This window comes from Camelus bactrianus, chromosome 12 (assembly GCF_048773025.1).
Source record: "Camelus bactrianus isolate YW-2024 breed Bactrian camel chromosome 12, ASM4877302v1, whole genome shotgun sequence".
Taxonomy (NCBI): domain Eukaryota; kingdom Metazoa; phylum Chordata; class Mammalia; order Artiodactyla; family Camelidae; genus Camelus; species Camelus bactrianus.
The window spans coordinates 53,184,504-53,195,072 of record NC_133550.1 but is presented as its reverse complement, the minus strand read 5'-3'; the positions used below and the strand labels follow the sequence as shown (position 1 = coordinate 53,195,072).

Sequence of the window (10,569 nt, the reverse complement as noted above, 5' to 3'; positions counted from 1 at the left end):
TTTGAAATGGAATGCATTTTGAAAATGTGAAAAATAAATCACATCTCTCCAGAATCATTTAAGAGACATATTTACACAAATTATGACCACACCGTTAAGTTCACCAACATGATAGTTTGCAAAGCATTCAGTACATGGTGATGCTAGCTTTTCAAACCTGGCACTTGCATATACTGAAACTCTAAGCAGAAGGCGGACAGGCAAATGTAACAAACAGTCATTTTATCTTTCTTCTCAAAATAAATACAGTGATCTGGAAGGACCACCTGTTGTTAAAATCTGCTTCCCTACCACCCAGATGATCACCAGCAGGCCAGCTTCAGAGCAGGTAGGAGTTTTTATGCAAATTTTAGGCAGCTGCTTCTAATGGTCCGCAGTCCTCTGCTTCCTTCACTGGACAATAAGGCCCTTTCTAAGAAACTCTGAATCCTATACTTCATTTGGCAGACGTCCTGCCAACAAAGTGGCAATCACATTGTCATCCAATCTTATATAAATCTAGATTGGCTGTTCAGCACTGCAGATCAAAATTCCCCCTTTAAACTGTGTCAAGAATTTACAAAATAGTTGCTGAAAACCCATCCAAAGCGATTCCACAATTAACACATCTTAGGTTACTTTAGGTAAGCAGGTGTATTTCTCTTGAAAGAATCACTGATGGATTCAATAACAAGCTCTATAATTCCCAAATTTAAGTTTTCTTCTGCTGAGGGCATTTTATTGGTAAAGCAAAAAACCAATGCATTTGACATTTCCAAAAAAAAAAGAGAAGAATGAATGCTCACAGGCCCATCCTCCTCCAGTTGCATTCAAGTCTTAAAGCTCTCTTCCAAATCTGCCACTGAACATGACATTGTACACACCTGGATCCAAGCTAAAGCCAAGTCACCGTCCCTGGGGACAGAAAACAAGTGATGTGTTTGAACTCCCACACTGGCAACAAACTCATATAGTGTCGAATTTAAAATAAGGAGCCTTTAAAAAGAAATAGAGTGTTTGGTATATAAGAGCAAAAAAAATTAAAACAGATCTCTCAACTTAATCCGGAGTTCCTAACAGTGTTTACGTGTAAGAGGAACTCTTTTCAGCAAAGAGTTGGCTTTTTTTTTTTTTTTTTTTTTTGCCTCCATTGAAAAAATATGTGAAAAGAAATATAAAGTTGGTTTGATTTCTGCATGATGAGAGAATCCCTGTTCCTCTATGAGGGACATGTCCATTGTGAAAGGGCCCTTTATCACCACTTACTCTCTGACCTCAGCACTCCCTGTAGGGCATACGCAGATCTGCGTGGATTTCTGCTAAGGAAGTTTATGTCCAGGGAATTTCGTCACGATGCACGGCCTGTCCCAGGATTAGCTGTTCTCAAGGAAAGGCATGAGAGCCAGTAAAGGAAGCACTGTGTGAGGCAAGAGAAACCACCTCCTGGGTGCTGGGAGTTAGACATTTTTTCCTTCTTTCATTCATTCGTCTCAACAAATACTTATTGAGCTCACTGTGTATGAGGCTTGGTGCCAACACAAGTTCAAAGACAAAATGTTCCGTTTCCAGATGGGACATTCATTTTCCAACTTTTTCCATTTTATGTTTATTTAAGGGGTGGGTTTTCCATTGGACCTGCCCTTTCCCTCTTCCCTTTCTTGGGTTGAAAGAAGTATTTTTACCTTTCTCCATGAAGGTGAGTTGTCAGGCCTCATAACACCTTAGGTGGTTTGTATCATTTTCTTACAGGTAAAATCAAGCCACCGACACATTAAACGATTTGCTTTCGTATTTCTGTTGAGTAGTGTTAAGCATGCTCATTTTTTGTTGTTGTTCTGGAAAAATTATTAAACTATATTAAGTGTTAAACAACAAAAACCATCCTACTCCTCTCCTTTCTAATTTCTGAGGTTTCACTGTTGGATTCTAAAAAGGGTTCAGACTATTGAGCCAGGAAGATGGTCAATTCAATGTAAATATCACAGCAGAGCAAGGATAAGGGCTGTGGAAAGATGAGATAAGGAACCATGATTCTGGTGGCCATTAAGACCCATGGCCATTGTGAGAAAGAAAAAATTCCAGCAGCCAGGAGGGAGCCTGGGTGCATATATATATATATGTATGTATATATATATTATATGTGTATATATATATATTATATGTGTATATATATATATATTATATATATATATTTTTTGGACAATGCTACCTAGACTGTATGTAAGATAACAACATACAAATGCCTTTAAAAGCATCCATGAATCTTAATTTTAAAAGTATTTGGTACGGATTTTACTTTATCACTCAAGAATTTGAAAGAAAAATCCTTCCATCTGGAAAAAAAAAGCTTGGTTTAGTTGGGCTTATATGACCCACATATATTAAAACAACAGTACAAAGAGGCACTATTAAAAAGTACAGCTGTACTTCCAAAGAAGTCAAACCAAACTTGACTTAAGAACTCCTGCCATATATACACATATATGCATATATATATATAACTGCAAGTCAGCCTCTGAAAGTGGGGGTCCGCTTAAGTCTTGCTTGCCATTTGCCTGAATTTTATTATCCTCTGCCACTTTTTGGATTCAAGTTATGATCTCAAATTATCATTTAAATACTGCACTGAAAAGTTAATTTGACCTTGAAACTCCTTTTTAGATGGAAGGTGAATAAAGACATCTCTAGCATGAAATTCTATTTTCGTTTCTCAACTGTAGAACTTAGCAGTGGCTTCATACTGACCATTCCAATTTGGAAGCTGGAAAAATACTGATCAAGACTTTGCGAAGAAGATAATGGAAAACAGAGACCCGTTAGTCAAGCCGTGCAGATAGGAAGTGATTTTCAGCCCCAAGAGGATTTGGTAGCATCTATGGCTCTTTTTAAACTTAAGTAGCATCTGCCTTTGTGGATTTTGACCATCCTTTTGATTTAGCACAGAAGAGTGTTTGTTCTACCTTTAAAAGCACATCCTCTTCTCCCCCACCCCGCCCGCTCCCCCCAACCTCCCCAGACTCCTGAACAAGTAGCTGCTAAAACAAGACTGGGGTTGTTTTCTTACTGCAAATCCACTGTTTATCCAGTCCTTCCTTTTTCAATTTCCGAGTTTAGCTAACCTAACAACAAAACATATAACCCTTGGATTTCTCAAAGAGCAATAAAAAGCAAAACCATTGGTGTCTCTGATCAATGTTGATCTCAGGATAAAAACAAAAATCTATGACTTCAAGTCCTTTGAAATATTTACAAACTGTATTTCAATCTAGGAGATTCTAGAATATGCTTCTAGAACAAAGTACAAGGATCAGAAAATGTGGTTCACAGCAAATGTACAAAGCTCTTGAAGAAGGGTCATCTCCGTTGTGGATAAGAGCACAAATGTTCTCTCAGTATTTGCAGTAATTCTTTCCCCCCCACTATGTTTTTTGAAATGAAACTCCTGATGCATTTATACTCAGAAATCACTGAAAACTCCTTATTAAACCCTTCCCACATAGATGAGCTAACCAAGGCCTTTCCCACAGCAGACCTAGCCCTCCCATATATTCAGGATATGATCATTTTGCCAACAGTTGGGTTATGTTTTAAATATTTGAATTAGATATCATTACTACTGATTTCCTTTCAGAAAAACAATTAGATTTTTATAATTACACAATTCTGAACGTTTAGGTTCTTTAAGCTTCTATTCTACACAAAATATATGTCTAAGAAAAAAAGTCTCAAAAAAAAAGTAATATCACAGAGTTTAATTTCAATCACCTGGTACAACAATGAAGCGTCAGACCTTCTGAAAATGCCCTAGGAATAATGAATGGATTCTTAATGTATTCCCCTCCACCGCCCTTTTACTTCCTTCTTTTCCAAGATTAGAACTTACTACGGAATAGGTTTTTGAAAATAAAGTTTCTTTTTTGGAAAATGGCCTACATTCAGAAATGTCTTAGAATAAGCATTTAAAAAAAACTAATAAATAATCATAAATCAAAATACATTAAAATAAAATTACAGTACATGATCGCTCCTAGAAGGTCCACCATACTGGAAGATCCTTTCAAAGGTTCATAAATAAAGCCTTCTGGACTCGAAATCATTTCCTGCATTGTGATGAAGAAAGAGAATGCAGAAAACGAAGCGGAATCTCAAGTTATCAGTCGGTTTATGTCCAAACTACTTGATCTGGTGCGGGGCGGGGAGACTTGTTTTCAATCCAAGTGAAGACAATAGAAGGGTGATCGTCCCACTTCCTCAAGTCCTCAAAACCTGGAAAGAAATGACATGGATTGAAGTAAGTGGCTCACAATCCTCCAAGACCCAGTTCTCTTTGGGCCTGTCCGGCGGACAAAGAGCGCTCAGAAAGACACCTGGGTGGCTCCCCCGAGTGCCCAGACACAGTCAAGTGGCGCTGGTGACACTTAGAGGGCCAGCGGCGTCGCTGGGTGCGCACCACTGAACACGCGCGGGTCGGCGTGGGCGGGCGGGCGATCCCCAGGCGTCCCCTCCACCCTCCTCTCTCTGCCCGGCCTCTCCGGGTTCCAGCTTGCTTCACTTCTTTCTATCTCCCAGAAACTTAGATTAATGTCTTACTTTTTCCACCCAAGAGCCGAACTCGTGAACCGGCTTCCTACTCCTAACACTCCCCACCACCCCGCCCCGCGAGCCCCACTCCTCCGAACGGCCCTCGGTAGCCGAGTTGCCGGGACCTTACCTCGTCTGGCCCGGGTGCTGCCCTCTTCAGGCAGAGTTGGAGGTGCTGCGGAGAAGCCGGTGGCCGTGGGGCTGCGAGAGCGGTTGTTGGTGTGGGTGCGGGTGCGGGTGTGAGTGCGGATGCGAGTGCGGGTGCGGGTGCGAGTGAGGATGCGGGTGCGGATACGGGTGGAGCTGCTGCGGCTGGGGCTGGGGCTGGGGCTGAGGCTGAGGCTGGGGCTTGGGTTGGGGCTGCGGCTTGGTTTGAGGCTGCGGCTGGGCTTGGGACGGGGGCTGAGGCTGAGGCTGGGTTTGGGGTTGAGGCTGAAGTTGCGGCTGCGGGGGCTGCTGCTGCACCAGGTGCTGCTGCTTCTGCCGCGTGGACTTGACCGCCAGGATGGCCTGCCGGTTCTTGTACTGCACCATCTGCAGCGTGATCTCCGCGTTCCAGCCCTGGTCCTGCGGACACCGAAAGTCGATCTCCTTGCCCTCGGCCATCACTACAGTGAAGTACATGTACTTGCCCTTGCGTTCCACGCAGTCCACAGTCTTCATGTTGGAAAAGTGCAGTTCCTTGAGCTTGACCGGCGGCTCGAGGCTGGCCACAGCGGGGCCTCCAGGCTGGGGAGGCTCGACCGGACCCTGCCCGGGCTGCTGCTGCTGCTGCTGCTGCTGCTGCTGCTGCTGCTGCTGCTGCTGCTTGGGCGGGATGAGCAGCAGCCCTTCCTCAGTGAGGATGCAGCACTTTTTCTTCCAGAGCTGCAGCAACCCGTCGCTGCGCTTCTCCAACACACCCTCCTTCAGCGCCTTGCAGCCGCTGCTCTCCAACATCCTCCCGGCATAGGGGGGGCCGCCGCTCGGCTCGGCCTCTCCACTTCCAGCCGCCCGGGCCGGGGGCAGCAGCAGCAGCCGCGCGCCGTCCTCGCCCCAGCGGCTCCCGAGGCCGCCCGGCCGGAGCGCGCAGAAGAGGCTAACGCGCAGGAAGCAGAGCGACGGCGGCGGCTCGGGGTCCCGGCAGCAGGGCAGCCGCGTCCTGATGCGCCACAAGGTCCCGGAGCTGCGAGACGCCGGGCCTCTGCCGTCCTCTTGCGAGCGCTCACTGAAGGGCACTGGCCGGGCCCCCTCGCGGCGCTTTTGAATGGGCCATCCTCCCCACCCCCGAGTGACACCCAGCGGAAAAGGCGGCTCTTGGCGCCCGCGCCGCGGGGGAAAGCCCAGCTCCGAAAGGCGCTCTGCCGCCGGCGCACGCCTCATTAACTTGGGGCCTTTCCAAAGCCGGCTGCGTCCACGCCCCCCGCGGCCCTTGCTCCGCCTCTCGCCGCCCACTCGCTTCCGCGCCTCCCCGGCCGGGATGGCTTCGGGGACCGGAGCCCCGGAAACTCCTCTCCTCCGCCCAGGGCCACAGCGGAGGGCGCCCCAACTGCCCGGCGAAGAATGCCGACGCGCAGAGGGCGCAGAGAGGCCATCCCCAGCCGTCCCGCCTCTCTGGCCCGGCGGGGCTCTCTGCTGACAGCCTCAGAAAGTGATGGGGCTGCGAGGGTGGGTACGGCTACCGGGCACTGCCTGGAACGCCGAGCTCTCTGGCCTCGGGAACCAGCCCAGGGGATTCGCACTGGGCTCCCCGACCCCGCAGAGCCCGCGTCCTGGCCTGGGCGCGCCGGGAGGCTGGGGGTGAGGCTCGCGAGCCGCGGAGTCCCGCGGAAGTGCCTCCCCAGGACCCTACGTAAACATCTCAGTGCCCAAAGGCCCAGAGGACACGGTATCTTTACACTCACATTTGCTTACAGTCACTAACTAGCTTTTCTTGGAGCAGCGAGGACGATTTATCTAAGCAAGAGCGCTACCGTCTGTCCGGTCTGTCCTGTCAGGAACGGGTAGAGGAAGATGACCCACTTCAGATGTGGCATCTTGCCTTCCTTTTCTCGAGCCAGAAGCGCAAGCACTAACCTATCTGCACTCGGGACACAAGCTCTCTGGCTTCCTTCTTGACCTATCCGTACAGCCTGCAATAGCTCACAACAGTAACTCAACTCTACAAATTTGGGGAACGTCCGGTGCTGAGAACTCACACTTCAAGGCAGAGTTTAGCCCTCCAAACAGCAGGCTGGCCTCCGCGGGTCCCTGTCTTTGCAAACGCCTAACGGACCCAATCTCTTGTAATCTCATTTATCTGTAAACGGGGGGGGGGGGGGGGGGGTAATGCTCTACTCTACTGAGCTCCCTCCTACTACATTTAAATAATTTCTGTAGAAATTCCGGTAAACAAGGCAGAATAAAGAGAAAAAAACTGAAACCAAACCTCTTGGGGGAAAATGTATTAAGTAAACAGAGAACCCCAACTGTGTCCCGACCCTGAAAATACGAAGAACCACACAAAGAAAGAAATCAGGGGTGGACAAGTCAGAGTCGGTCAAGATAGGAGGAAAGGCTGCTGTTTGAGCTCAAGAAGGAAGAAGGGAGTGCTTAGCTCATTTGTAGTTTCATGTGGTTGAAACAAAGAATTCAAAGGGGAGGAGTGAGAGATGAGCTTGGGGCCCAGCAAGAGTCAAATCCTTTGTGTGTCATGCTTAAGAAGTTTGAACTTAATCCCAAGGTAATCGAGAACAAAGGATAAACACGAGAGGGTCCTGAATCTTAATCTAAGGAACCATGATTTAGCAAATGGGGCAATTCCAGCACAATCCTGAGACCCACTGAATTGCACCTAGTGTGTTCTCAGCGCCTTCACGTTGTTGACAGATTAGCAGTCTTTTAAGAAGAAAGGCAATTAATTATTAAAGGTATATAAGGATTCTAGTAAGATTACTAGAACTAAAAAGAAAAAAAAATCCATATACCAATGACACTCACTATACTAACATCTCAGTTCTTTCCCTGCCTTTGTAGGACAAGTGAGCATTCCAGAGAATTTCTGCATGACCAGCTGTTCATCTTTTTAACAGAATGCCATTCTTCAGCTCATTAAGAAAGGATACTTCCTTTAAATGTGTAATTCAGAGTCTCTGAGGGCAGGTGTAGTTGGGAAAGACATTTCATATGGAAAAATGATACAATGCAAACTTGACTGGGTGAAAAAATAACAATGTATTCTGGAAGTCCAAGCCATTTTCTTAAGAGAATCTCAGTGTTTGGTGTTATTTAACCTTCCGCAGTTTATCAGGATACAAAGATGCATTCTGTCTAAATTACTTCAAAATGTCTGAACAACCAGCACATTTTCAAAAGCACTGATTTTGTTATAACTAGAGACTTTAAAACTCAGAATTTCCAGTTGGGTACTTCACAACTTAGTGACTTTGTGAGTAGCTCAGAAGTTAAGTGTCCAATTTGCCTTCTCCAACCACAGTGCAATTGATTATTGGAAATCTCAGTAGTATAGGAATCTTGTAGATTCGTGACTTCACTTTTAATGTCACCAGTCACTGCTAACCCACAAAAATGGTCAGATTGCCATTTTCTAAAAAGATAAATTCACAGAAAATGAGTAACCCCCACCCAATAACACAATTTCAGTTGTAGATAAGGAAAACCTACAAATGGCACTTCAAAATTACTAAAGTTTAGAAAGCTACCTAACAAGTCATTGCTTTGGTAAACAAATCTGAAAAGGCCAGTTCAAAGTGTGAATAATGGCTGGCTGCATCCACGTGTCCGTCAGCAGCATCAGACAGAGTTGATCATTTTCTCCTCTTGTATACAATTCTTCACTGGCTTCAAGGACATGACTTAGTTTTCCTCTGGCCTCCCTGGTCACTGTCTTGTCTCCTTTCCAGGTTCCTCCTCTTCCCAACCTTGAAATATTTTGGTGCCCAGAGCTCAGTCCTTGGTTCTCTTCTGTATCTACACTCACTCCCTTGTTGATCTCATGCAATCTTATTTCCAATAACATCTATATGCCCAAGACTCCCAAATTTATATTCCACTGCTTGTTGCCAAGGAATAAAACAAAGACTACCAAAGGAAAGAAATAATAATACTAACATGCCAGGCAAGGGAACACATACTGATGGAGACATTCACCGAGTAATTCCACTAGAGGGAAAAGTCTGAGGGGATTTTCCATCATAGAAATTCTAGCAGGGTTCATAGAGCTTTAGCTTAAAAAAAAAAGCATGCCAGATAGGACAGAATCCCAGAATCCATAGGCTTATATGCAATTGGTTAAAACAAATTCCTGGATGGAACTGGTTCAGTAAGGGTCTGGAGTCACTTAAAGTTCATGCTTTTCAAAGAGCTTTAGCTGGTTAGAATGGTTACAGTGAAAAATAGCCTTCAGTTTTGATACACTCCAGACCATTGTTACTGTAAATTGAAAATTTTCCTTTTCACTTTCCTCTACAGTACTATTTGGGTGTCTAATGGAGAACAAAAATATATGTACTCCCAAACATCTCCTCCCTCTGACCCATTCTGCCATCTGCAGTCCCCTTCTCAGTTGATGGCAACTCTAACCACAGTTGCTCAGGCCAAAGACCTTGGAGCAGCACTGCCCTTCAAACAAGCCAAAGAGGCGCTGAGCTTTAGAAGAGCCAAAATTACATGTCTATCTGGAATTCATACTCATCTGAGACTAGATGCCAGGTACTCAGGATTCCAAATACCCTGCCTAAATGGCCTCAGCTGTTTCCAAGTGTATTATCTCACCATTGTGTGCAGTGGGGTGTAAGGAGGCGGATGGATTTTGAATATGCAGGCTTGGGTGTCCACACAAACATGCAGGAGGCCCCTCGCCATACAATTCAGAGGCAGGGATGGGAAGAGAAGGAAGGTGGGACACAGGCAGAGAATCGGCCTGCTTGCAAGAAAGGTTCTGGCACTGGCCTTGAAGGGCCTGAAATTCAAACCTGGCCTTCCAAATACTTCTGAAGGTTTATTTGTCAAGACAGTAGCACTGGATGTATTTTCATTTAACAAAACTTTTTAACCCCTAGTGTCGCCACAGTACTCTTGCCCCAGGACTGCGACTGTTCAGAAGCATCCCTGCCATGCCATAATCCTTTATACTCACTTCTCAGAACCAGTCCACAAATTGAGTCAAGAAATCCCATCAGCTATACCTTCAAACTACATCTCTATCCTGTCCATTTCTCTCTGCTCCCTTCACTGCAACCCTGATCCAGGTCATCATCTCCCCTCTGGATTACTGCCGTGACTTCCTAACTTGCCTCCCTGCTTCCACCCTTGTTGTTTCTATTATAACCCATTTAAGTCATCCCAACCACTTTCCTCAAGTCTTTCCTGAAACATCATCCCAGTGAGGCCTCTCCTAGTCACTTTAAAGTTGCAACCGCCCAATGTCCCTTAATTTTTCCTATGGCATGTAGTGCCTAACATGCTGAATAACTTACTATGCCTATTGCTTACCTCTGTTCCCATTCCCACAGAATGTAAGCTCTTCAAGACGGCAAAGATCACAGTTCAGCTGTGTCCCAGTCATCTAATACAATTCTTGGCACATGGTAGGGGCTCAACAAATGTAGAATTTTTGAATTGACTCAAAAGCCCGTATCTGTCATAAAAAGAAAATCAACATCTCCAAGTGCTTGACAGGTTTTTCATAATGCATCCTACTTTTCAAAATCTCCAAGCTGTAACAAGACTTTATGAAAAACCTTCTGAAGTGTGCCATACCAATATATATACTTATAGTTTAAAAAAATGGATTAACTACTCTGAGGCCTCTCTGAATCTTAAATGCAATTATATTCTGTAAATGCTATCTAAAATAAGTCCTACAGACCTTTCCCTTTCTGAACGACATGGAATTTAATATTGAGATGTATTCAAATACCATCCTATTGGTTGCGAGTGAGAGAAATAAAAAAGATGAGAAATGCAGCAATGGAACTGAACTGGTAGCAGTTTCTCTTAGTTGTCAGTTAGTCAACACTTGCTAAGATA

The 10,569-nt window shown here is 45.3% G+C and overlaps 1 protein-coding gene across 1 annotated transcript; it reads right to left on the bottom strand.

Moving 5' to 3' along the window:
* Nucleotides 1–3,716: 3,716 nt before the first annotated feature.
* PHLDA1 (pleckstrin homology like domain family A member 1) lies at nt 3,717–5,937 on the bottom strand. Its single transcript, XM_074375380.1, has 2 exons — nt 4,691–5,937; nt 3,717–4,245 (listed from the first exon to the last, which is right to left on the bottom strand). Exon 1 carries the CDS (start codon nt 5,920–5,922, stop codon nt 4,717–4,719), a length of 1,206 nt encoding a protein of 401 aa, XP_074231481.1. The 5' UTR covers nt 5,923–5,937; the 3' UTR covers nt 3,717–4,245; nt 4,691–4,716.
* Nucleotides 5,938–10,569: the final 4,632 nt, after the last annotated feature.